The 27,416-nt window shown below is 44.8% G+C and overlaps 3 protein-coding genes across 7 annotated transcripts in view; 1 reads left to right on the forward strand and 2 right to left on the reverse strand.

Annotated features, from left to right (window-relative positions):
- LOC108036488 (semaphorin-2A) overlaps positions 1-27,416 on the forward strand; it is a 59,713-nt gene that overhangs the window by 20,039 nt on the left and 12,258 nt on the right. For 2 of the 4 annotated variants that reach the window (XR_001768842.3, XM_017112679.3), the window contains exons 3-6: positions 16,570-16,657; positions 17,872-17,923; positions 23,908-23,976; positions 24,231-24,341. Coding sequence is in view for 3 of the 4 variants with exons in the window: in XM_017112679.3 (XP_016968168.1) it covers positions 16,570-16,657; positions 17,872-17,923; positions 23,908-23,976; positions 24,231-24,341 (320 nt within the window). In the remaining variant the exon portion in view is untranslated. The remainder of the gene's footprint in view (positions 1-16,569; positions 16,658-17,871; positions 17,924-23,907; positions 23,977-24,230; positions 24,342-27,416) is intronic. The other 2 variants (XM_050888309.1, XM_050888310.1) reach the window with 2 other exon arrangements.
- On the reverse strand, positions 10,891-13,431 carry LOC108036490 (NADP-dependent malic enzyme). The gene is made up of 4 exons (XM_017112682.3): positions 13,285-13,431; positions 12,032-13,228; positions 11,681-11,975; positions 10,891-11,356 (listed from the first exon to the last, which is right to left on the reverse strand). Exons 1-4 carry the CDS (start codon positions 13,429-13,431, stop codon positions 11,169-11,171), a joined length of 1,827 nt encoding a protein of 608 aa, XP_016968171.1. The 3' UTR covers positions 10,891-11,168.
- LOC108036489 (NADP-dependent malic enzyme) lies at positions 13,539-15,588 on the reverse strand. Of its 2 annotated transcripts, none has more exons than XM_017112680.3 (4): positions 15,370-15,588; positions 14,118-15,317; positions 13,769-14,063; positions 13,539-13,705 (listed from the first exon to the last, which is right to left on the reverse strand). In XM_017112680.3, the coding sequence occupies exons 1-4, from the start codon at positions 15,538-15,540 to the stop codon at positions 13,539-13,541; spliced, it is 1,833 nt and encodes a 610-aa protein (XP_016968169.1). In that variant the 5' UTR covers positions 15,541-15,588. The 2 variants fall into 2 exon arrangements, with proteins under 2 accessions (XP_016968169.1, XP_016968170.1); XM_017112681.3 differs by having other exon boundaries at positions 14,118-15,298; positions 15,370-15,513.

A 27,416-nucleotide genomic window follows, 5' to 3' on the forward strand; every position in this document is an offset into this window, starting at 1 on the left:
ACGGGAGACAAAGGAAAGTTATGGCCAAACAACTTCTTCATATGGATATTCAATATTTATTACGCATACGCCGTGTGTGGCACTGTGTGGCGTCCTGCAATCACGCTATTTGAAATCAATGCGAGAAAATATTCACTTCATTTGTATGTATATTCTCCCAGAAGTGGAAAGGAAAGGAGAAAGACAAAGTATTTATGATAAACAAATACTTTTCACTTTTTTCCCGCAACTCGGCTTGGAGTGTAAATGGTAACTGCGCTGCAAGTACATATATAATTTACTCAGAAATACATACATGCATTTGCACAGTACGTGACATGAAAGTGAGCCAAAAGGCATTGGTTTCGATTGAAGTAAAATTATTAAAACGAACGGGATGCAGTCTTCATAATATATTCAGCTCTGAGTTTACTTTGAAAGTCTTGAAAATTAAAGTAGGCATTCAAAATAACTTTTAAAGTTCTTGATGTGCTCCTACAAATATGCAACAAAGTTTTATTAACTCACAATTCCTTAGTTAGTGCATACTTTTGGACACCGGAAGTTATATTTAAAAGTCCCAACTATTTTAAATTCCTAATGACTTATGTGGCATTTCCCAATTTTATAATTTTCCGCTTTTAATGCTCGGTTTTTCTATTTTTGTTTTTCCCAAAGAACTAAGAACTTACGTTGGAAAAAGACATAAATGAGCACCCATCGACTGCTGGCATTCAAAGCGTCCTAATGTGCCGTCACGCACTGTTCGCTTATAAGGGCCGACACAAATATAATCGTATAAAGTCATTTCCATGAAAAATGAACTTTCCCTTTGCGGTGAGAAGAGGTGTTTTCACAAGGGGAATGGGAAATATAAGGGGAAAGCGAGGACGCGCCTTGTTTGCCCGGCCAATGTGGCTTAATAGCAATATATAAATCTCAACTCAGCCCGTGGAAATTATGCATTCGCATTGCGAGTGTTTCAATTGTTACGCAAAAATTATGCGTAAAGCATAAAAACCGCACACGGAGCGCAGATGGCCAAAAGGACATGGACGTGGAAAGGGGCGCATTAAATTGCAATAGCGCACAAGAGTATGCAATAAAATTTGGCTAATGCGTACAACAAGCAGACTGTCTGTGGCTGCAAGTGTGCGTGTGTTCGTGTGTAGTGGTGTGTTTTGCGGGTGTGTGCAAATATTAGTCATGCCACGGCACACACACACGCACACACTTACATGGGGAACCCCCCTGCACACATTGCCATTTCGAATTGCACATAAAACCGCCAATTTAAAAATGAAAACTGCCGGCCAGGCTGTCATGAGAGGGGATTTTCCACAGGGGGAAACTTCAGTCTGCCGCATAATTCACTTTTTTTTTTTTGTTTTCGCTTTTCCCCGCCGTTGTAACCGCTCAATTGCTGCCTTCTACCTTTTGGCGCAAAGCCCGAGCAAAAGTGAAATTTAGCGGCTACAATTACCGTGCAATTTTTGGGCCAAATTTCCTTCGGCTTTCGGAGGGGGCTTGCGGTGGGGTGCTTTTTGTGCTGTGCAATTTGCCACACTTTCGAATTAGAGGCCATAGTTCCGGGGTAGAGCTGAGGAGGGAGCACTGTGTGCAGCGAAGGTGGGTGGAATTTAAAATGCCCCACCATAAATAAGTGCTGAGGTGTTGCCCGATATTCCTCCCAGGGGGTGGATTCTCCTTCTGTCTCTGCCGGCCAGCTGTCTACGGTCAACTGCAACCTTGCCATTACCCTGAAGGCAGCGCCCCCCACCCAGCTAACCACCCAACCACCCGTCCAGCCACCCCCCTCGTCTAACTCTCTAATTTATGCACCCTTCTGAAAGCAACGGCACAACCTGCTGCGTTGCATGTGCTCCCCTCGGAGTTGCCTTTATACGATTTTTTAGTGCTACACGAGTTTTATAGAAGAAGCTTTTATTTTTTCTGGTTTACCCAATTGAGGTGAAACGGAAATGAGCTGCCGGAAACGGCAAACCTACACACCGACGGAGATTCGGGCGGACATACGGACGGCATAGTTGCGGATTAAGGAGGCCAGGTGCCGTTCTGTCTTGTTCTGTCTTCCCCTGTAATTTGAAACAATTTAGGCCACGCGTCGTCAAAGAAATGCCTCCGAATGTGCCGCCATCCATCCTCACTTTTTCTGGGAAAAAGATGGAGACTCAAAGGAAGCTGTGGGAGATTGCTTAAAGGGAGTTCTTAAAGTCGTGCTTAGCAGAGAGAGAAAGTGCTGAAGCAAATTAATACAATATGTTCCTTTCAATTTATGTCAGAACTCAAGAAAAAATTTACTGTATAAAGGAACCACCTAAAATTATGGTAGAAATAGTAACGGAGGTTGCGGTTTTAATATTATTTATAAGAGTAGAATTTTAAATATTTAGACAGACGATATCTAGGTTAATAATAAAATATCCTGTAGTAAATGCCATATTGTAAATAAGAAATTTGGAATCGATGACTACAAGCTTTCGAAGGCCACTGTTTATTCCCTAAAATTACACAATACCCTTTTTATTGTTTAATCGTTTTGCGATATGCGTCACTCGGCCATAAAAATCGGCTATAACCCATTTATGCTTTATATTTTTTTTGCTCTGTAGGATGTGTGTCGCACGCACCTCGCCGGCGTCTGGTCGAGGTGCAAAGTTATGCGCATACGAAACGCAAAAAGGCTCTAAGGATACTCCACTTCGTCCTTAACACTCGGCGACATGTGCGTGCCGCAAGGCGTTAGCATACTTCTTTCTGCCAGGTAGCCCAAAGTAAAGTTATATGTAGTGGGTTGTCGAGCAAAGTTAAAGTTGCCCTTTGTCACGAAATAGATACTCCTTTGTCCAGCCCCCAAGGCGTGTCGTCCAGAAAAAAAGAAATGCCTCAGAAAGCGGAAGCAAACGTGTTGAAAATTAAGAAAATAGCAGGCAAGCAGTCGAAAAAACCCCCGAATTCCCAAGCCAAACCAATCAACCTGGAGGGAGACCAGTCTCTGTTGCTTCCAGGGAAATTCTGCTGACGCAGGATGGGCAAAAACGAAAAAAAGTCCTGGTCTGTTGACACAAAAGGTGTATCCTGGAAATAAGCATATTATTATGTCCTTTGTGTTATGAAAGCGAGAAAAACCCAGGCAAATCTAATGAGTAAATGAAGAGAAGGGCGCGCTGGGCTGGGCAAACAAGTCAAATGATTTATGTGTATCCCGGTCGAAGGACACGACAGCCCAAGAAGGGACATCAGAACCTAAATAATATCTGCGATTAAAGGTGGAGGCGCCAGAGCCACCTTGCGTGCCGCATGGCTTCTTGTTTGTCTTTTATGATGATTATTTTTCAACATTTTTACGATTTATAGGACGGCAGTGGTAGAATGCAATTATAGTGCACGCACGGACACCGAGCACAATAAAACGATCGTAAAGGGGAATCAGGCTCCTCTATATATCATAGGAACTGTGTCAGTTGCAGAGGACCGACCGTGTCTCTCTAATTAGACGAGAGTTGCTACCCGTTTTCATGTCTCTGTTATGTGGGTAATTAAACTTACAACTTAGTGCCATTGTAGGTATAAACCCTATAGCACCATCTCTCCCTTTCCATCCCCATTTCCCCAGCTCCACTTTGTATTTGTGTTGCCAGCAGGGGAGCTTCTTGGAACTCACTCCTTTCGAAAACTCACCCGGCTATCATTATGCCGCACACACACCTAAGAGTTTTCGGCAAGGCGCCCTGGATTTATGGCAGCTACCCACTGTAACAGTGGGCCCCGGCTACAGTAACTGCCGGGGCCTCACCTGCTCCAACATAACACGAACATAATTCTTGCCGCATAATTGCAGCATTAACAGGGTTAATGGCGCCGCCACTGTCTTGGCATGTTTTTGCGAAAATGTTGCCTATTATGATGAGCAAATGTGTTATAAACAATAACATGAAGTGGCCAAAAGGGCTGAGGGGAGGGCCAAGAAGGGCTCAGAGGGACAGGTGGCAGCTGGGTAGTCTGTATTTTGTCGGGCAAAGTTTCAACTGCATCTGCATGCCTTCAACTAATTAGGAAAACTTTCTCGTGTGCTTAGTGAGTGTATGGATTTTAAGGATTTATGTGATAGAGGGATTGCGTAACTTTGTAATAGCATAATGTCATCTGTCAGGATATAACTATAACTTATAAGCGAAAAAACACCACGGTTTTAAAATCACTTAATCACATAGAAGCTATTCTATGTGCCTAAAAGTACGCAGTAAAAATATGAATCTGAAGAAATTTTATTTTAGAAGAAATTTGAAATCCTTAAATCTTATGAAATATATTATTTAAGAGCCCAAAAGCATGCAGTAAAAAAAGAAAACTTTAAAATATATTGTTGCATACTTTTAGAAACAGTATATATAATTGAAAAGTAAAAGCAAAGTGAAATTTCCATGTTTGAACACTACCCATAACAAAGTTCTTCATTCGAATGAATCCCCTCACCTGTCTTACACTTCCGTCCTGCACTGTACATCTCTATCGGCCCACACAACCCCACAAAAAAACCAGTTTCATGTGTTTTTGTTTAGTTTCGCCTTTTCGCCACGTAATTAACATGCAGACAGGCACGCACCCATCCTATAAGGCCGAACCCCTCGAACTCGCCCTCTCGGCACACCAGGGGTTAAGGCAACAGTGTTGCAGTTATTAAGCGAAGATGGGAAATAGTTCGACGGGGCTGCACCACCACCAGAAGCACCCGAAAGTAGCAACCACCACGTCTCAATACGGACACATAATGGCCAATAAAATGCATGCAATTTCCTACGTTCCGAGAAACTTTTGACGCTGCATTAACATTTAAATGAGTTTATCAGTGCGTGCGGATCACGGGCTGGCCGAGGGGGAGTGGAAAGTAGTACAAATATTTATGTAGCGTCTCGCAGGGCCACTAAAAAGCCATCTGGGCCCCAGGACAGCCTTCGACCCGGAGAGACAACCCCAATGATTCAGACTGATTTATGTGTTTTTGAACTTTTTCCTCTGCGTAATTTAATTAATGGCCACCGGGGCAAGGGGTAGTTCACTCACTTATCCCCGGGCACATTTCACTTCATATCGCCGTGGCATAAGGCATACCTGGCCCAAGATTAATTAGCACTTGCAACGCACTGAAAGTGTCAGGGGAAATCCCCTTCGGCCGACTTGTTTAGCAGCTGAAAACAAATTGCGGCCAATTGCGCAGCGACTTGGCAAGTGAGTAGGTGAGTGATGGGCCTGCCCGATCCGATGGGCGGTTGAGCTTTGGGGAAATCAAGGTAAAGTGCCGCCGCTCTGCTTGTTTTCCGCTTTCCTTTTTTTCGCCCCCTTTCCTTTTTTTTTGCCACTCATCCACACAAAGTCCTCGGCATGCAAACGTGGTTTTCATTTTCCAATGTCACGTGGCCGCTGGGAATCGGTGGGCAGCAGGGAAAGTGTTCTGGGGGCCACATTCATGGCCAGAGATATTCAGCTGGAAGCTTCCTTAGCACGGTGACACACAGCCCGGGGGATAAGCTGCAAAAAATTTAGTGCCCCCTCCTAAAAATATTAAAATCACCTACAAAATATGCAAGAGATTTATACCCCACATCCTGTACATAGTAAAAGCTTATCCACTGCACCCCAGCTACATATAAATATATTAAGACACTGAAAAAAAATATTTCTGCCATTAAAGTAGATCGTTTGGCTATTCAGTTCATGTAGGCAGATGTACGACAGGAATTTTAAAAACGAAAAAACCAAATTTAAAAATAAAACCCACGGTCCGTTAACAAAAACTTTCCCAAAACAAATTAGTAGGATATTATTTAATAATAGCTAATGATAAATATTCAACTATGTTTAGATTTAAATACCCTTTTGGCATATATTTTTCCAGTGCATCTAGATGGGTGTGACTTGCATCTATGCGAATGCCATGCACCCACTTTTGCCACCGTACAGCTCTCACGTTTAGTTTTCATAAATTTTCGCCATAAATATTTATGCGGGCGCTTTGAAATATGTAAAATTGGTAATTGGAAAATTTTTATCATACTCTGCTGGAAATTTGGCCACACACTCGCACCACGAGCACCGGGGCGAAGCTGGCTTTTGCTGTAATTTCAGGTGGTGACCCCGACGCGGTTAGATATCGAATTCCAATTATGCGCTGTAATTAAAAACGCTTCAAAGCGCACAAGAATTCCAGGGAAATGCTGGCCCACCCACCCCTTTTCCCACTTTTTCTTGCCCCTGCTTTTCCACTCTGTAGATTTCGCCATAAGCTTTTACCGCAAATACATGTGTCGTTACATTGAAATGGAAATGTAAAACTCGGAAATGCATTCCAAGTGGAAAGCAGCGGGGAAAGGCGGTGAAAATTCGGGCAGCAGTAAGTCGAGACGCGCATTTTTCAGCATATTAAACAAGCCAAGAGGTTCAAATGCTCCTGGTGTTCTGGGTCCTGGTGCTGTGCCTGCTCCTGCTCCTGCTCCGGCTCCGGCTCCTTCTTGGCTCAGATCCTTTTGGGATGGCTGTCTGGAGGGCTGTCAGACCACGTCGACTTCATCGTCTGCTTGACGTCTCATTTTTTCCCAGTTTCCTTCGCTTTCCTCGGCTGCTTGCGTTCGAGTATGTATCCTTTTCGTCCTGCTGCACGTCCTTTTTTCGGCAGCTTTTGCCAGTGTTGCTGACGCATGACGTAGGTGTCTAGACTTGCTAATGTTTCCTCTCGCCGCCGCTGCTGCCGCTGCCGCTGCTTCTGCTGCAGTTGCTGCAACTGAAACATGCAGCTTCCGATGAAGTCGTAAAACCATCCGCTGAATTATGTTGCCTCGATTTCTGACCAGTTTCGGCATCCCCGGGGACTTGGCTTTAAAAATTGAAGTTTAAGGACTCCGCAGCTCGCTGCTCCCGGAGCCACTGACATACTTCCCTTGTAAACCGACTTGTAATATATTCCCACGCCATTTCGTGTCGAGAGTGTGCAAGAAAAACACACATACGTACTGTGTGCCCGACCGCATTTACGGCGAGCGGAGAATTGCACGTTTGTGCTGCTAGATTACAGCATTGTCTGGCTTTCCCCGGGACCTCGGAGGGTCCTGGTGAGCCTGCAGGGGCCTCAAGTGCCGGTGCCAGCCATGTCTATGGCTTTATTTTTACTATTCTATACGGTGTGCCCTACTGTATGTACCATACACACTTCTGTGTCGCCGCTGCCGCGAGCTTTCTCCTCTGCCCAATTTCTTTCTGTCTTTTTTACGGCTCTGCCATCATAAACTGGCATAAAGAAGGGCCCGGAGAGAGCGAGAAAGGGCCAGTAGCAGACGGACGGACACACGGCCACACGGAATGAAACCAAAAGCGCAGCGCAGTAAAATGAAGTCTAAACTAAATCCCACATAAGGTACGAACGTGCTCAACACAAATGCCAGGTGCTTACACCAGCCCACACACTGGCACACGGGGCAGCGCAGGCTGTTTGCCGCTCACCTTATTGGATTTTTACAGCGCACACCGGGCAAAAAACTGCCATAATGGTGCATTGCCATTAACGTGACTGGCTAGCTACTTAGTATTATTAATATTTTTTGCCTTTTATTAGAGTTAAATGTATATATTTGAATTTTCCAGGTTGATACATGTCCAGGTTCCCATTTAAAAGGGAAATTCATTATACTTGATTTTGGGGTGCTTCAATAGTTTGTATTTTATACATGTTTAAAAGAGCACTACCAATATTTATAATATTATTATGATACATTTTATGCCAAATACCTATATAAATCCTTCTAGAAATGTTTTTGGGTGGAGTTAGGAATACACTTTTTTAATTATTAGTAAGAATGCAATCCAAAGCGATTTTCATAGAATATTTTTATCCCAATTCCCCCCCAAATTTGCCCCAATTCCTCGAATTATTCTGCCAGTGCAGCTACTATTTGTACTTGGCCCGCTCACGGGCTGCCTGAACAAACTTGCCCCAAAGCCAGAGCCAAATTTAAGCCTGGCCAACACCGGCCGCAGTTCACTTTGCATACATACGAGTATGTCTCGTCTGCATCGCCAGCCCAGTCATCCCGGCCAGTCGTCTCCTGCGCCACCGAGCGTCCTTGGGCAGGAGCATTCGAGTGGAAGCTGTTAAATATCGAACACATATTTATATGTAACGAGAATGCAGGTGGCTCAGGACATTGGCAAATGGCTTCGAGATTTGTGCGACAGTCCCGGCTGCTGGAAGCGAGATAAGCTTGATGCATGGCCAGGAAGCGGGACTTACAGTCCTGATCTGGAAAACTACCTCATAGACACGCAGAAAAACGGGCTTACTCTCAAAGGATTGAGTTGATGTTCTGGAATTTTCATCAGGTGCATTAACTACCAAATAAGAAAACCAATAGCCCTGAAATTATATTTCACCCAACATCGATCGATTTTCATTTTATTTCGCAATACCTAGAAATTACTCAACAGCAAACGGGGTTCCAAGGAATGTTTAATTTAAAAAAACTGACTTGGCAAACAGGTTCGGCTTCCTTTGGCTGCCGAAAGCCAATCAATGTTAAATTAACGCCATAAAAAATTACGCACTCCCTGGCACTCGACTTCAATCTACGGCAAAGTGAAGTAAAGTGAAGCCAAGTCAAGCAGCCGCAACGCAACTGAGACAGAATCAAATAAAAATTAAGTGCTGACTCAGTTCGTCTGGAAAAAAGAAAGGAAAGCGGGGGAAAACACTGTGCGGCATGCAAAGTGGAGATAAGAAAAAATGCTTCACAACAACAACAGAAACGGGGGCGTAGAAGGTGGCAGGTGGGCGTGGCAGGGCATTTACATGACCGCAAGCACAACAATGGAAGTCGCAGGCAAACAAAACTGTCGGCTGGGAGGTGGAACGAGGGGTGGAAAGCCCACATTTTCATATGGGGAGTGTGAAACAAAAGTCGGACCGAGAACTGTGACCATATGCAAGGGCAGGTGTTTTCTGGCTCCGTATAGATGGTGGGTGGATGGGTTGTTGCGTATAGGGAGGGAGATCCTTGGCTAAGACAAATGATGCAAAATACATTTGGACGCCGCGCCGCACGAAAAACGGAGGCAAATTTTTCATTTACCTGCTGCCAGCCTCGGAGTTTAGTACTTGGTCCTTGCCGCAGCATCCTTAAGATCCCGAGCATCCCCACATCCCTGCCATTCGCCGTTGCCATTGGAAGTTAAGTATACGTAACGTAAACGCAAATTTAATGCTTGAAAAATTCGCTTAAATGGATTTAAGTGCCGCCTTCTCTGGTTGCCTTGCTTTTCGGCGCATTTTTCTTTATATTTTTTCCTTTTGGCCGTCTTGCCTGCCTGCCTGTTTTTTATCTCGGCCAGCAGATAAATGAAAATCTTCAAAAAGATGAAGTAGCGGTCGGCGAGCAGCAACAGAGGCCAAGCTGAGTAGACTTTTGTGTTTATTGGGGCTACTTATCGACTGAGCACAGTCAAGTGAGCTTTGGCTTTGGCTTTGGCCCCCAGCTGCTGACCCATTTGCGGCTCAGACTTGGCCATATAGATAGCACCGAGGCTGAAGCCCAACCAATTCAGTTATCGGCCTCGAAAAAGACTTCAATTAACCGCCAAGGGGAAAATGATTACTTAGAAAGCATTTATCGCATTAAAATATGCGTTTCATTGCAGGGGAAAACGCAAAAATAATTACTGTGGGCTCTTGTAAATATTTAACTTGTTTTAATATTTACTTTTACCTTCTAGTAGTGCTGTCAAATCAATGCCAAAAGCATATGTTTTCTTTCCACAACAATCACAAAATAAATATTTAGGGCACTTGTAAATATTTTAAAGCTCAGCCTTCAATGTTTACTTCCACATATTTTCCATTAACACTGCAAAACAATTACTTTAATTTATGATACAAAAAAAACATTGGACAAATATTGTTCGGTCAATTGACTGAATCTAAGCCTTCAATATTTATGTCAGCCCAGTGTAATTCATTGCCCTTTGCCACGTATACTTGTCATTTAAAAGAAACTTTTACAGCCAAGGAAAACGTGCTTATAAACATAAAACATAAAAACCGTAAGTTTAAGGACTGACTTTGTTTAGCTCCCTTTTATCTGGTTTATCCGGCCTATAATTTATATGCTGACGCATCATATAATCCTTATCCCAGACGAAAAAAGAGAAAACCCTTAACCTTTGCCGCTGGCATTTAAATTTAGAGCCCTATCGTGGGGCGTAAATCGATGCGGAAGTGGGGAGGGAGGCGAGTTTACGATTTACGGCTACAGCTTGCCACGTTCAACAAGCCGCATACATTTTTATGGCCAATTAAATTCCATAAGCCAGGCTAACCGTGACGAAACCGCCGGCTATCCCGAAGATCTGTGTTTTTAGCCAGAGGTCCTTTAAGCTTTCCCCAAGCCCCTCGGGGCAGCCATCGATTGAGGAACCGAATGTGGTCACCATGGGGTTTTTCCGAGTGTTAAGTGTGAAGTAATGAATATTAAAATGGAGTTTACCGAAGACAAGGACACAGGCGGCGGCGGCGGCAGCGGCAGAAGCCACGCAGCCATCGAAGAAGAGCAAATATTTTGACAGCTGTCAGTCGAGGGAAATGATTTCGCATTTCTGTTGCTTCCCCCTTGTAGGGGCTTCTCTGGGGCGGAGTTTCCCGGGGAAAAGCTCTGCGCGTAGGGAGGGGGCGTGGCACAAGCCAATGCCAAACTGATAGACAGGCAGACAACGTGCGACTGCCGCCTGACTGCTCTTTTAACACCAATTGCTTTTTAATGCATGCACGTCCTTGCCGCTCTGCTCTGCCCTGCTCTCTAAAAAGTGAAAAAAATGGGGCCCGAAGGAGGCGAGCAAGGAAATTGATTGACATTTTTGGTGAGCAGACATTTCGTCCTATTTTATATGCAAATCAGCAGGATACTCGCACACACAGCCGCACGACGACGAGCATGTCAACTGGCTTCCCGTTGACAGGACAATAATAACGTTAAAATGTCGGGCATTTATCGTGCCAGCTTGTGTGTGTGTGTTTGCAGTGTATGTGTGCTTAGTCCTGGGACTTCTTCCATTTCCAACTAATTACCCGAGGTTTTCATTCACCACTCCAAAGCAGGTCAGTAGTTCCTAGGCGAAAATCCCGGCCAAGATTACCCCTTGTTCTTCTCCTCCTGGGCATCGGTTTTGGGTCGAGGATTCGCCGGCGGCGTTGGCGGTGTTGGCGGTTGTTCGGGATAAGCCCAGGTCGTTGGCAGCGAGTTCTGGTACTCAAACGTGTACAGGGACTTCTTCACAAACTCACAAACGTCCTCGGGCTTGGGGTAGATATTCGAAAGATCTGCGGGAACAGGGAAAACAAAGAAAATTCAAACATTCGTAAAACTAAAAAGTTATTTTAAAGAAAGGTATATATGCAAAGATTTTCAATTCCCCTTTGTTAGGGTCTTTTTTTCATCCGCATCTTTGAGATTTTTGTTTTACAAGAGAAAAGCGAACCTAAAAAATAGATATCTCAACTTTAAGGATCTTTAAAAGTATCCTTAAGAGAATGTTGCTTCTATATTAGTTTAATATCAAATTTTTTTAAGTGGGAGGTGGTGGGTTTGGCTATAGAAATACAGAAGTTGCAAACCTCTAAAGAACTCTCTTTCACTCATCTTACCATTATCAAACAGATACTGAGCCATGGCCACCCCCACGTTAAAGGCCACCTTACTGGCATCCTTGATGGGCGGGAACAGGGTGGCAGCATCCAGTTGCTCCTGGGTGGTGTTCCTGGCCAGCTCGTGCGCCACCACGGAGAACACCGAGTTGGGCAGATATCGGGCCTTGGCAGTGATGGCGGCCAGTGCGATGCCCGGAAAAATCAGACAGTTGTTGGCCTGGGCGGGCTTATACCTTTTGCCATCGATCACCACCGGCGGAAAGGGCGATCCGGAACCGAAGAGCACCCGACCCTGTAGGGAAGATTAATAGCAATCAAAATATATACCATTAACAGGGAAAATCCCACCTCAGTGTGAGTAAAGGCCTGTTCGGCGGTGCATTCCGAGTTGGTGGTGGGATTCGAGAGGGCAAAAACAGCTGGACGCTTATGATTTTTGGCCATGGCCTTCAGGACCTGCTCATTGAAGAGTCCACCTATGCCAGTGGCTCCAAGCAAGACCGAGGGCTTCAGTTTCTCCACCACCGCAAGCAGGTCCTTCATGGGCTCCATGGGCTTAACAAATCTTTTGGCCTGCTCCGGCGGATTCGGGCTCTCGCAGGTTAGCAGGCCATTGGCATCAATGATATAGACATTTTTGGTGGCATCCTCGTAGGAAATGCCACGCTCCTCCAGCTCAATGGCCAGCATATTGGCGATGCCCAGGGCCGCACTTCCAGCGCCCACGAAAAGGAACACCGTGTCCTCCAACTTGAGGCCCGTGATCTTTTCCACATTAATAAATCCAGCCAGTCCAGTGGCCCCGGTACCCTGGATGTCATCGTTGAAGCAACAGTACTTGTACTGATATTGATCCAGGAACTTCAGGGCGTTCGGCGTGGCAAAGTCCTCGAAGTGGATGAAGACAGTGTGCCCAAAGCACTTGACCGCCGCCTGCATGAACTCCTCCACCAGTTCCTCGTACTCAGGCCCTTTGACCCTCGGAATACGTGCGCCCACGTAGAGGGGATCCTGCAGCAGGGCCTGATTATCGGTGCCCACGTCCAGGCAAACTGGCATCAGAGTGCTGGGCGGCAGGCCACCCAGTGCCGTGTACAGGATCATCTTGCCCAAACTAATGCCCATGGCATTGGCTCCCATATCGCCAAGGCCCAGCACCCTGCCTCCGTCCGTCACACAAATGGCCCTCACTCCGTTGTCAATCCAATTGTGCATCAGATCCCGGATGTGGCCTTTGTCGTGGATGCTGATGAACAGGCTGGTGGCATGCTGGAAGTTCAGTCCATAGGTGGCCACCACATCACCCACCGTGGGCGTGTAGACAATGGGCAGCACCTTCTCTATGTTCTCCCTTATAAACCTATAGTACAGTCGTCTGTGGCGATGGTGGACGGCACTCAGGTAGGTGAACCGGCTGATGTCCGAGGGTCTGGCCTCGAAGTTCGTCCTGGCCGCCTCCATCTGATCCTCAATGGAGCGCACGGAGCAGGGCATTAGCCCCATTATGCCCAGACGCTGCCGCTCCTTGATGGTGAACGCAAGACCCTAGGAACAATCAAATATATAATATACATTTCATAGAACACAGTATCGTAACCCACCTTATTATACTTGCCATCCATTATGAGATGCCAATCGGGCCGTGCTATTTGATCCATTTCGTCATCATAGATGTTGACCCCTCGGCAAAAGCTCAAAAGTGGTCTAGCTGGAAGTCTCAATAGTGGATGCAGCCGGCGGAAATCCATGGCTCAAAGTTCTATTATACAACTCAAAATTTATAAGTTTAGTTCGTCATCTGGAAATTTTGAAGTGGAGACAAACGAAACCCTTCACATTTTCCAACGGTTAGCGCCTACTTTTTCTTGGGAGTTTTCTTTTCAAAAGCCGCTATACTTGGATGCGGTTTCATCTTGGGATATTTCCAAGTCTCGGCCAAGGAACTGCCATATTCCAGTTCATAGGAGTTCTTAAGGATATAATCCTCGACTTCATCTGTTTCTAGAGAACGTTTGGCAAACCCTATTTAAGGTACCAAAATTAGAATGCTTTGTAACACTGCTCTGAATAGTGCCTTGTAGTTACCATTATCTATCAGATACTTGGCCACTTCAACACCAATTTTATAGGCCACATCCTTGGCCTGATCCACCAGTGGATAGATACGACCTCCCGCTACATCCTCGTCAGTTGGAAATTTTGACAGTATGTGGGCGGCCAAAAGAAAGATTTCATCAGGCATTCTTTCGGCCACAACTGTCATTGTGCCCAGAACCACGCCGGGGAAGGCAAAACAGTTGTTGGCCTGGCCGGGAGTGAGTCTTTTGCCATTGAACTCTACTGGCGGAAAAGGGGAACCAGACGAGAATATGGCCTTTCCCTGGAAAACATGAAAATTCAATCCTGATACACCACCTCTATTCGAAACACTTACATCTGAGTGCTGGTAGGCCTGCTCCGCGGTGCACTCGGATTTCGATGTTGGATTGGAAAAGGCAAAGATGCCGGGACGCTCGTGATTAGCTGCCATAGATCGTATTATTTTCTCCGAGAAAAGACCAGCCTGCGAGGTGGCACCCATGATAATTGAGGGTTTGATTGTTTCTACTAGCTTTTCCAAAGACTTGACTTTCTTCATATCCTTGGCGAACACTGTCAGATTTTCGGGTATATTCTTTCTCCTGGTGGTCAAGGCACCTTCTTGATCGAAGATATATATATTTCTGGCCGCCTCGTCTTCGGTGAGACCTCGGGAGACGAGTTCCGTTTTGAGCAGGTAAACAATACCCATGACAGCGCTTCCTGCGCCGGCAAAGAGGATGACGTGCTCTTGCAGCGGCTTCTTGGTTACCCGCTGGATGCCCAACAATCCTCCCAGGCCCACAGCGGCAGTTCCCTGGATGTCATCGTTAAAATGGCAGTAGCAGTCCCTATACCTGTTCAGAAACATGAAGGCATTGGGCGTGGCAAAGTCCTCGAAGTGGATGAGGGTCTGCTGGCCGAAGGTCTCCACCACCGCCTCCATGAACTCATCCACGAAGCATATATACTCATCGCCCTTCAATCGCTCATCGCGTAGACCAATGTACAGGGGATCCTCGTGGAGCATTTTGTTGTTGGTGCCCACATCCAGGCAGATGGGCATCAGCAAGCTGGGTGGAATCCCGGCCAGTGCCGTGTAGAGCTCCATTTTTCCCACCGAAATGCCCATGCCATTGGCTCCCAGATCTCCCAGTCCCAGGATGCGTTCTCCATCGGTCACACAGATGGCTTTCACGGTGCTCGCCATGGGCCAGTTGGACAGCACCTGCTTTATGTGCCCCTTATCATGTTTGGTGATGTGTATTCCGGATATTCCCCTGTACAACATTCCGTATACGGTGCAGGCCAAGCCCACAGTGGGCGTGTAGATGATGGGCAGCACTATCTTAATATTCTTGGACACAAACTGGAAGTACAGTCTTTCGTAACCCTGACGTAGGGCCCTCAGGTACCGATATCTCTGCACATTCGTTTCGAAGGAGTGAAAGTTCGTCTCGATGCCCAGCATCTGCTCTTCATAAGTCCGAATGCAGGCTGGCATTAAGCCATGGATGCACAATCGCTGGCGTTCTTCTAGGGTGAAAGCCAAAGCCTATCGGGCTCTAGAGTCGTAACTCTGTGATTATAGACCTGCCATAGCTTACCTTATTATACTTGTCGGAAAGAACCACCGCAATGGGGACCCGTATGGTGTCATGTGTTGAGGCAGCACGACTTCTTAAGTTTGGATTCCCATCGGATCTGGTTGGGTGTTCTGTTTTTGACATGGAAGTCCGTCGGGTAAAACCATAATTTAGTATTCTAAAGAAACTCATCTTAAAGAAGACCAAAATTTATCTTAAGTTTGTAATGCTTTAGTGTTAAGGAATAAAATGATATGTGGGTCAAAGCCTCATTTGGTACTTGGTACATACCTTCCAAAATATCTTCTGTTTCTGCACTAAAGAAATATATATCATACATTAACATGTTAAGGACTGACAGCTAGGCACTTAGTGCCCTAGAAATAGCCCAATCTAGATAGAACAACCATTACCACAAATTGAACAATTTTTACTTGGAAGGCGAAACAAAACTGCCGAAAATGTCAGGCGCAATTGTGCCAAAAGAGGGCTAATTTGCATGAGGTCACAAACAGTTCCGTATCTATCACTCATTATGCATTATTATGGAAATCACTTTTGTAACTGCTATTGTTGCTGGCCGGCCATTAGGGTTGTCAATGGTCAGTACAAAGGACAAAGGGCAAAGGAGCGGGCCAAGTCAGCACAAATGACTCTTAGCGCGGCCATCAAAGGATTTGCCGGGCTTTGTCCCGAAAATAAAAAGTTGTCCTTGCCCACTGTCCTTTGTTTATTCGGGTGTGTGTTTGCCTGACACTGTGTCCTCGTTGTTGTTCCACTAATTGTGCCAAATTAGTTGACAACTTAATGTCGTAAAAATTTCAGCTAAATGCCTCAATCTTTTGTTAATGACATTGACAGCGGTGCAACTTTTTCGACTTGTGTTTTTCGGCTCAGAGCCCTGCCTCAGGACTCCGGGACTCCTTCTTTGAGCACGTGACATCGCTGGCAGCAGTACGTGACACTGTCAGTGTCAAATGTGCAAGGACATGGACGAGGAGCCCGTCCGCCGGCTGTGTTGTATTTACCCAGGCCCCCATAAATTAACTTTCTGTTTGTTGAGCCGAAATTATAATAGTTTAATTAGTTGCGTTTCGTTTTTTGGCCCCATCCTAACTGCTGCTGACAGTTTCATTAGGCTTTAATTAACTGCCTCAACTTTTGTTAATCAATGTACCCGGTGCGTATACTCAATCTTGTCCTCTCCTCATCTCTTTGCAGAACATGTCAAGGACTTCAGTTGCGGGCCGCTGCACTACAAGACCTTCTATATGGACGAGAACAACAATGCGCTTTATGTGGGTGCCATGTAAGTAGAAATTAGTTTAAAGGGGAAAAATTGAATATTAACTCTATCTAGAAAGTATCTTTATGCTATTTACTGCATCTTTTTTTTCATCCAGTGGCTTATAGTCATCCATTAGCCTTGAAACTATGTAACAAACTATTAATACGAATAGTTATTAACCTTTAGCCTGCAATAAATATTTAGGGCTTCATGAGACCCCTTTAATGGTGAAAAATATGCCATCATTTTCAGGAAACTTTCTTTTCCGGTCGCAGACAATTAGAAAGTTCCGCTTGAGACAGCCCCTATTTGGCAAGCCGAACGCATTTGGGGCTGCATATTTCATTTTTCCCGGTCTCCTCGCCACACTGTCGGCATACATAATTATGAATTAATGCCACCGACGAGGGGCGAAGTCTGGGGTTCTGCAATTTGACAGGGAGCGCACCCGTCTGCTCATTTGTCTGCGGCAAGTTGAACACGGCCGCATTTTCACAGTTTTGCGGCTTCGGGGAGTCCGGAAGAACCCAAGGAAAATGTGAGAGGGCCGGGGCGCCTAAAAGCGGGCACACAAAGTAACCAAAATTACCACTTGACTTGAGAGGAGCCGAACCACCGAGCCACCGAGCCACCGATCCACGGACGACCCCACGCAACCACAGCTGGCGGCTCTCGTCAGCGATTGCCGGGCTCCTAGAAAGCCGGCAGGGAAATGAAGATTAATGGTCTCGCAGTTGTCGGGGGAAAGCCACCAAAAACTCCGGCAGTAACTACATAAAACACACTTTAGACCGTCGCCGCTGCCCTTTGCGTTTTCCTTTTGTTTTCCCGGGGCGCCGCAAAAGTTTCGAGTGGCCGGAAAGCGGGAGATGGGCGGATGGTCGGATGGCCCGCCTGGCAGCGCTTAAAGTTGTGTCTGTCGCGCTGGCAATATTGCCACATTCGACATATCAATCAATCAGGGCACACTGACTGCAATAAGTACGCTGGCAGGCTGGCAGCACACTGCACAGCAGGTGTGTGCGCACCGACAACGATTTTTCAAGCCAGAAGAAAGCCTGAAAAAATGTCAATGAGCCCAAGTTTACCGGGGCCAGACAGCTGGCAACTGGTGTGGCATTAACTTATCGCAGAAGGGGGCACGAGTGGGGGATTAACCCGAGTGCCGGGGGCTGACAAAGTTGTCCTCCTCACCATGCTAATTCATTTCATTGACGTTGCCCTTTCTTTTCCAGGGATCGCATATTCCGGCTCAATCTGCGCAACATCAGCCAATCGATTTGCGAGGTAAGAAAATAAAAACAAATAGATTGAACCTTGTTTAATAAGAAAGTATTTCTTTTTTTTTTTTTTTTTTTTTTTTTTTTTTTTTTTAATTAACATCTTTATTTAATATAATCCAGGAACAGATCTAATTAAAGCCTTTAACCTAAATGTTTTCTTAAGTAAATAATCTCTTAATTATAAATTATAATTAGTTTTCAACTTGGTATATAGGAGTAGATCAAATTACGACTAGTTTCAAGTAAATAATATATTCATATTAGTCTCTTAGGAGCAGCCCAAAATGTCTTCTTTTGAGCCTGCGAATTGGGATAGCCCCCTGTAATCTCCGGGCTAGACGATTACGGTGGGCAGTTAGACGGTCGTTGTACCTGCTTGAGAAGAACGATATTTGGTCTTCAACAAGACTCAGGTTTAGGTCATTGTGAAGCGTTTGGCCGCTAACGAACCACTCACAGCCAGTGATTTGTCTTAATGTTTTGTTCTGGACGGTTTGGAAACGTTTTCGGTGGGACGCAGCCGCCACTCCCCAAATTTGGATTCCATATCTCCAAGTTGGTGCGATGATTTGTTGATAAATGTGCCGCTTGCATCTTAGAGATAGTTTGCTTTTCTTGTTTAGCATCCAGAATAATTGGTTCCGCTTTAGGTTGCACATTTTGACGACTCTGGCAATATGTTCTCGGAAGGTTAGGCGTTTGTCCAGTGTGAGGCCTAGGTATTTCGCCTTAGTCGCTTGCTCTATGTCCACATTATTAATGTGGACCACCGGAGTTGTTTTTCGGCGTAACGTAAAGCAAACGTTTACGCATTTGCTTTCGTTGATTTTGATATTGTTCGCCGTGGCCCATTTCTCGAATTCGTTGAGGTAGGTTTGCAGCGTTTGTGAAGACTCGGTCTCACTGTTCGAGGAGCTGAGAAAGCAGACGTCGTCAGCGAAGCTGGCCAGCAGCATTTTGCTGTTGTCGTAGGTCATTTCTTCATAGCTTGGCTTGGGGATGTCTGCTGTAAAGATGGAGTAGAGTAGCGGTCCTAAGACGCTTCCTTGGGGAACGCCAGCTGTAATGGCAACATTTGCAGAGATTGCGTCTCTGGACTGGACGCAAAAATCTCTGTTTGTGAGAAACGATCTGATGAGCTCAAACAGGTTGGCTGGCAGCGCTGTTTTGACTTTGGCTAGTAGTCCCGGGATCCAAACTCTATCAAATGCCTGTTGTATGTCAAGAAAGATGCCGTTGCAGTATTCTTTATTGTCGTAGGCCTTCAGGATGTGATTGACTACACGGTGCAATTGCTCAATCGTACTGTGACCGGCTCTGAATCCGAATTGGTGCATTGGGATAGTATCATTGTCTTCTAGGTGTATTATAAGTCGGGAAGCTATCAGCCTTTCCATTACCTTCGATAAAGAGGGCAGGAGGCTGATAGGCCGGTAGGAGCATGGATCCTGTTCCGGTTTCCCTGGCTTTAGAATCATACTGATTCTAGCACTCTTCCATTTTTTGGGAAAGTATTGCACTCTAAGTATCGCATTGAATATCAATGTGATAAGTAATAGTGCTCTCTTGGGAAGGATTTTAAGTACTGCGTTGCTTATTAGGTCATGACCTGGCGCCTTTCGACTTTTGAGGGTACGTATCATGTTTGAGACTTCTTCCAGACGGATATGTCTTATTGGAGGTGACATCTGGAAAGGGCGCTGTAGTATTTCGTTTATTCTGTTGATATCCTCCTCGGATGCGAAATTAAACGCAGTGAATCTGTCGCCAAGGTGTTCCGCAAATGTTTGTACTTGCTCTTCTAAGGAGCGACACCAGTTACCATTGCTGTTCTTCAGAGGCGTAACTTTCTGTGGCATTCTTTTTACTTTTTTGGTAAAGGACCACATATTAAAAATGGAATCATTAGAATAGTCCATATTGGTCAGCATATGTTCGAATTGCGCATTTTTCAATTCAGCCATGGCAACGTGAAGCTCTCTGGCGCATCTATGCCATTGAGCTTTATCCTCAGGACTGTGCGTTCGAATATAACGTCTTCTCAGTGCTCTCTTACGGACTAGAATCTCTGCAATGTTTGGGTCAATTCTATTCGAGTGGCGTATGAGGGCTCTGCCATGATTGTTTGCAGTGTACACGTTTGCACTCCTCGCCGCATTTGTCACGTTGGTAGTGAAGAGGTCTACAGCGTCGTCAATCTCAGCAGCAGAGTTGAGCTCAATGTTAAGGCGTATCGATCTACATAGTTCTTCCTTGAAAACAGCTACATTTGTGTGTTTGCTAAGAAGTTGTCTACGTTGAGTGCATTGTATGGCTTCTGTTTTTAATGTAGTGATGAGAGATAGGTGGTCCGATTCAAGGTCCCAGCTGTCTCTGATGCTTAGCTTGTCGTGTGGAATGTTGCGATAAATTGCAAAGTCTAAACAGGATGGTCTTCGATTTACTGCGCTTGGATAGTATGTTGGTGCTCCAGTCGCCAGGATGTTGGCGTTAATTGAGATGGCGCTTGCGGCAAGTAAGTTACCTCGGTGACAGGTGATCGCAGAACCCCACCATGGATGTTTGGCGTTCCAGTCTCCGCTGATAAATGATCTTGGGAAGTTGAAGTTACCGAATATGTCATCAAATTCTGATTGAGTCCAGCTGAAGTTCGGAGGGCAATAGATTGATCCGATGAATATTTGTCCTATACATGTTTGGATTCTGGCACCCACGATTTGGACTTTAGCATGGACGATTGGCTCGATGGGAAAGTGATTGATCTTTTTGTTAACCAGGATTGCAGCTCCACCCCTGTGGCTGCCGTCAGGTAGATTTGAAGTGTAGACTTCATATCCAAATAGTTGAAGGTTGGATGTCTTCGTTTCAGTGAGAAGGAGAATGTCAATATTCTCTCTCTCCGCAAGGTGGCCGATTTCCGTCATTTTGCCGGCAGCACCTCGCGTGTTCCAGGTGAGAATTTTTATTTGGGACATTGTGTAAGTTGCGCGTTAATTGCAACCAGCATCTTCAGCATCTGGGCTTGCATGGCGTATAGACCTTCGATAGCTTTTGAGAGCGATGCAACTGCCATTTCTAGTTTAGATTCTTGTGCATTTTGCTGTTGTGACACATCTGGGAAAAAGTGCGCATGATTTTTTGCACCGTAGTGATGTTGCTGTTGAATGGCGTCCTGTAGCCTATTTGTTAGGTTTCCTGGTCGTTTGTTTTGTTTTTCCGTGATTGGATTTGCATTTCTGGCTATTTGAGCATAAGAAACTCCATTTTCATAATGTTTGGGTGTAGAGTTATTGTTTATGCTCACTTTTGGGGTTTTCTGTACATTTTCGTTCATTTTGAGCAATTTTTGATAGGATTTGCAGCCACGGAAGTTAGCTGGGTGATTTTCACCACAGTGAGTGCAAGTTGCTGGTGCTTCTTTGCTTCTGGGACAATCTGATGATTTATGGTAGTCACCGCAAGAGACACAGATAAAAGGTCTGTAGCAATATCTTGCAGTATGACCAAACGATTGGCATCTCCGACATTGCACTATGTCTTGTGCTTTTCTGGCTACTTCAAAACGGACGCGTTGGCGACATAGAGATCGTAGTTGGAGTATATCTTTGTTATTTAGATTCTTTTCTACATTAATGAAGAAGAGGTTCATCTGTTCACCGCTCTTGTTGCTTTTTGGGTTATATATTGATAGAACTTTATGCCCCTGTCTGAGTAATTCCTCTTTGATTTTATGATGGAGCTGTGAATGGTGTAATCCTCGCACAACAACTCTGAATGGTTTCTCGTCTTTCAATTGATAGCAATGGAATTCAATTTTCAGGGAATTTAGTTGTCGTACTACAGCCCTGTAGGTGTTTGCGTCTTTGGTGTAGATTCTGTGAGTGGAGCCCACTGAGGATTTGATTTCAACATTTTCAAGATTTGTAACTTCCTCGATAGCGATAAGAAGTTCGTTCACGTTTGTCACGTCCATAAGAACGATTGGTGGTGGTTTTGGACTACCAGTAGAAGCAGATTTTACCGTAGATGAATCAGTTTTACTTTGTACGTTTGCGTTCTTGTTATGTGCATTGCTGTCTTTAGCCTTAGAAGCGGTGTGAGAACGGTAAGCCGCTGCTGCAGCGCTAGTCGATGGTTCGTCCACACTATTGCAGTCCATCTCATCGTCATCAACTGATAGTGTTTCGAACCTGTTTGCTGACACAGGGTCACTGGGTTCTAAATTTCTAATATCGGCACGTTTTCGTTGACTTATTGGTGAGTTCGATGACCCCTTCCTCTTCTGGCTCTGGATTTTTTGCCATCTGGGTGAATCAGATTCATTGAGGCCCGGTAGAGGGGGGAAGTCTATAGAAGTGCTTAATGCTTTAGGAGGCATAGGCGTTGAGCACATGCCACTGCATATGCTGGGTGATGATGTAGTGTAGGTATATATTGGACTGTGAGTTGTTGTCAGAGTACTGGTGATACAGGCTGCATTACTGCTTGATACTGCTATACCATATGAGTTAAGCTTGCCGCTAGTGGCCAGATTTTTTGCCAGGGTTAACTCTCCTGGAATCACCTCGTCCATGACGGCTTTTCTCAGAGCTTCGCCCAGAAGCATTGTTTCTCTGGTATTTGCCATTTCTCTCGATTTTATGCAAAGTCGAATGTAAGTCAATCACTGCTTTTGTTGCCCCTCTTGTACGGCTGCGCGCAGTGTGAGGGGAACAGCGATGCCCTAGCGGGCACAAATGCAGTCTTGTCGCACTACACTTATGTTGTTGTTGTTGTCCCACTGCCGACACTGCGCTAGACAGCGTCCGAATTTTTATGATCTGTGCTATTATTAGCACACGAAGAATAGATAACAAAATAATAACGCGTAAGCACGCACTTTGTTTTTTTTTTTTTTTTTTCCCACGACACAACTTGTCAGAAAGTATTTCAATATATCAAAACACAAATATCTTGATATGCATAAAGTATGCTATGAATTACGGAGAAGCATTCTCTCTCTTAAAACACAAGATTATCGGAGCCTACTTTTTTACACTCTTACAAGGGGAATCTTTATTTTTTAATTATTATATTACGTTTAGGAACCACATTATTAAATGTCTTTTAGGCTCCTCGATTCACATTAAGAAAAACATTTAAGTACAAATAAAGTTTTCAAGAATAAATACGCTTTTACTTGAACAGCCTCCTCTTTTATATGCATTTCCGGGCAACATCAATATGGAATATTAAAATCGATGAGTTCATGGCCTCGTGACAGCCCAAGAAGCGAGCGCCTTTAAGACCCACCCTCCGAGCCACCCTTTGCATTTGTGAGTGACCAACTTGTCACTGACAGCTCGCAATTGCTCTTTAATGATTCCATCTTCAACTATCAATATCCGCCTCGGTCCGTCCGCTCAACCATTTTCCGCCACTTTTTTCGTCCTTGTAAGCTGCAGCCCAGTGCACTATCGCCACCTCCTGAGACGTAGCAAATGCTTTTAACAGCAATTATTTGAGCTGACTTCTGTGCGAGCGTCGGCCAAAAGGAAAGGAATTCCATTTCAAGTCGAGTCCCAGCACTTAGGGCCCGGCCAAAAGGGACCGACACTCCGGGCAAGTGGAAATAAAAGTGGCAAGTGCGTCCACAGAGCCACCGGATATTGTGTCTATATGTCAGGCATAAAAATTGTCAGTCGATGGCTTTCTTTTTTCGCCCCCGCCATTGATTTGTGGCTTTCACTTAGGCAAAAGTATTTGCAGCAAGACAAACTCGGCGAGCAGATTCAGTGCTCAACAAAAAAGGCGAATCGAATTAAATAAACAAATGTCCAACGTGAATCGCATACAGAATATAAAGAAAATAAAAACGCGACATGCGAGTGTACCGAAAATTCTGGCGCGTGCTCTCGGTTGAACCACCCATGGCATCGCATTCCAGCACGCTTTCAATAAACTTGGCACACATAAATTTAAACCCGATGCCATTTCTCATTCTTTCAGCGCGATGTCCTCATATTGGAACCCACCGGATCGGATATCCTGAATTGTGTGTCCAAGGGCAAGCGGGAGGTGAGTTTCCCCTATTTCAATGACCATTTAAGCCCTTCCAAAGCATGTGCAAAATTCTTTTTAATATCAACAAAAGTTGTGAACTTAACTCATGCCACGGCCCTGTCCACTTTATTTCCATTTGCATTTCGAAAACCACAAACCCACAAAAACCGCTGTATGATTTCCTTACGACTATTATTTTCTAACATTAATTACAATTACACAAAACAAAAAACAAATCGAATGCAATTCGTTTTCTGGCGCTTGACAAGAAGGTGGAATGCCGCAACCACATAAGGGTTATCCAGCCGATGAACTTCAATGGCCAGAAGCTATATGTTTGCGGGACCAACGCCCACAATCCCAAGGATTACGTAATAAATGTAAGTAGACTGAAAATAACTTAAGACTGACAGTTGCACTTTGAGACAGTAGAAAAGTGAGGTTTTAAATTTGACTAGAATGTATTTACAACTTGTTAACAAGATACGCCACAGAAATTATCAGCATTTTGAAATAACTAAGCAATTTACATTTTCAGAGTAGGCCATCAACTCTTTGACAAGTTGTGTCGTGGGAAAAAAAAAAAAAAAAAAAAAAAAAAACAAAGTGCGTGCTTACGCGTTATTATTTTGTTATCTATTCTTCGTGTGCTAATAATAGCACAGATCATAAAAATTCGGACGCTGTCTAGCGCAGTGTCGGCAGTGGGACAACAACAACAACATAAGTGTAGTGCGACAAGACTGCATTTGTGCCCGCTAGGGCATCGCTGTTCCCCTCACACTGCGCGCAGCCGTACAAGAGGGGCAACAAAAGCAGTGATTGACTTACATTCGACTTTGCATAAAATCGAGAGAAATGGCAAATACCAGAGAAACAATGCTTCTGGGCGAAGCTCTGAGAAAAGCCGTCATGGACGAGGTGATTCCAGGAGAGTTAACCCTGGCAAAAAATCTGGCCACTAGCGGCAAGCTTAACTCATATGGTATAGCAGTATCAAGCAGTAATGCAGCCTGTATCACCAGTACTCTGACAACAACTCACAGTCCAATATATACCTACACTACATCATCACCCAGCATATGCAGTGGCATGTGCTCAACGCCTATGCCTCCTAAAGCATTAAGCACTTCTATAGACTTCCCCCCTCTACCGGGCCTCAATGAATCTGATTCACCCAGATGGCAAAAAATCCAGAGCCAGAAGAGGAAGGGGTCATCGAACTCACCAATAAGTCAACGAAAACGTGCCGATATTAGAAATTTAGAACCCAGCGACCCTGTGTCAGCAAACAGGTTCGAAACACTATCAGTTGATGACGATGAGATGGACTGCAATAGTGTGGACGAACCATCGACTAGCGCTGCAGCAGCGGCTTACCGTTCTCACACCGCTTCTAAGGCTAAAGACAGCAATGCACATAACAAGAACGCAAACGTACAAAGTAAAACTGATTCATCTACGGTAAAATCTGCTTCTACTGGTAGTCCAAAACCACCACCAATCGTTCTTATGGACGTGACAAACGTGAACGAACTTCTTATCGCTATCGAGGAAGTTACAAATCTTGAAAATGTTGAAATCAAATCCTCTGTGGGCTCCACTCACAGAATCTACACCAAAGACGCAAACACCTACAGGGCTGTAGTACGACAACTAAATTCCCTGAAAATTGAATTCCATTGCTATCAATTGAAAGACGAGAAACCATTCAGAGTTGTTGTGCGAGGATTACACCATTCACAGCTCCATCATAAAATCAAAGAGGAATTACTCAGACAGGGGCATAAAGTTCTATCAATATATAACCCAAAAAGCAACAAGAGCGGTGAACAGATGAACCTCTTCTTCATTAATGTAGAAAAGAATCTAAATAACAAAGATATACTCCAACTACGATCTCTATGTCGCCAACGCGTCCGTTTTGAAGTAGCCAGAAAAGCACAAGACATAGTGCAATGTCGGAGATGCCAATCGTTTGGTCATACTGCAAGATATTGCTACAGACCTTTTATCTGTGTCTCTTGCGGTGACTACCATAAATCATCAGATTGTCCCAGAAGCAAAGAAGCACCAGCAACTTGCACTCACTGTGGTGAAAATCACCCAGCTAACTTCCGTGGCTGCAAATCCTATCAAAAATTGCTCAAAATGAACGAAAATGTACAGAAAACCCCAAAAGTGAGCATAAACAATAACTCTACACCCAAACATTATGAAAATGGAGTTTCTTATGCTCAAATAGCCAGAAATGCAAATCCAATCACGGAAAAACAAAACAAACGACCAGGAAACCTAACAAATAGGCTACAGGACGCCATTCAACAGCAACATCACTACGGTGCAAAAAATCATGCGCACTTTTTCCCAGATGTGTCACAACAGCAAAATGCACAAGAATCTAAACTAGAAATGGCAGTTGCATCGCTCTCAAAAGCTATCGAAGGTCTATACGCCATGCAAGCCCAGATGCTGAAGATGCTGGTTGCAATTAACGCGCAACTTACACAATGTCCCAAATAAAAATTCTCACCTGGAACACGCGAGGTGCTGCCGGCAAAATGACGGAAATCGGCCACCTTGCGGAGAGAGAGAATATTGACATTCTCCTTCTCACTGAAACGAAGACATCCAACCTTCAACTATTTGGATATGAAGTCTACACTTCAAATCTACCTGACGGCAGCCACAGGGGTGGAGCTGCAATCCTGGTTAACAAAAAGATCAATCACTTTCCCATCGAGCCAATCGTCCATGCTAAAGTCCAAATCGTGGGTGCCAGAATCCAAACATGTATAGGACAAATATTCATCGGATCAATCTATTGCCCTCCGAACTTCAGCTGGACTCAATCAGAATTTGATGACATATTCGCTAACTTCAACTTCCCAAGATCATTTATCAGCGGAGACTGGAACGCCAAACATCCATGGTGGGGTTCTGCGATCACCTGTCACCGAGGTAACTTACTTGCCGCAAGCGCCATCTCAATTAACGCCAACATCCTGGCGACTGGAGCACCAACATACTATCCAAGCGCAGTAAATCGAAGACCATCCTGTTTAGACTTTGCAATTTATCGCAACATTCCACACGACAAGCTAAGCATCAGAGACAGCTGGGACCTTGAATCGGACCACCTATCTCTCATCACTACATTAAAAACAGAAGCCATACAATGCACTCAACGTAGACAACTTCTTAGCAAACACACAAATGTAGCTGTTTTCAAGGAAGAACTATGTAGATCGATACGCCTTAACATTGAGCTCAACTCTGCTGCTGAGATTGACGACGCTGTAGACCTCTTCACTACCAACGTGACAAATGCGGCGAGGAGTGCAAACGTGTACACTGCAAACAATCATGGCAGAGCCCTCATACGCCACTCGAATAGAATTGACCCAAACATTGCAGAGATTCTAGTCCGTAAGAGAGCACTGAGAAGACGTTAT

The sequence above is a fragment of the Drosophila biarmipes genome, chromosome 2R (assembly GCF_025231255.1).
Source record: "Drosophila biarmipes strain raj3 chromosome 2R, RU_DBia_V1.1, whole genome shotgun sequence".
In the NCBI taxonomy this organism is placed as follows: Eukaryota; Metazoa; Arthropoda; class Insecta; order Diptera; family Drosophilidae; genus Drosophila; species Drosophila biarmipes.

Coding starts and splice junctions, on each gene's coding strand:
- LOC108036490 (XM_017112682.3), bottom strand. CDS start 13,431: ATGGATTTCCGCCGGCTGCATCCACTATTGAGACTTCCAGCTAGACCA. Junction 13,229..13,284: donor TGGATGGCAAGTATAATAAG/GTGGGTTACGAT, acceptor GATTGTTCCTAG/GGTCTTGCGTTCACCATCAA. Junction 11,976..12,031: donor AGGCCTTTACTCACACTGAG/GTGGGATTTTCC, acceptor TCTTCCCTACAG/GGTCGGGTGCTCTTCGGTTC.
- LOC108036489 (XM_017112680.3), bottom strand. CDS start 15,540: ATGAGTTTCTTTAGAATACTAAATTATGGTTTTACCCGACGGACTTCC. Junction 15,318..15,369: donor TTTCCGACAAGTATAATAAG/GTAAGCTATGGC, acceptor AGAGCCCGATAG/GCTTTGGCTTTCACCCTAGA. Junction 14,064..14,117: donor AGGCCTACCAGCACTCAGAT/GTAAGTGTTTCG, acceptor CATGTTTTCCAG/GGAAAGGCCATATTCTCGTC.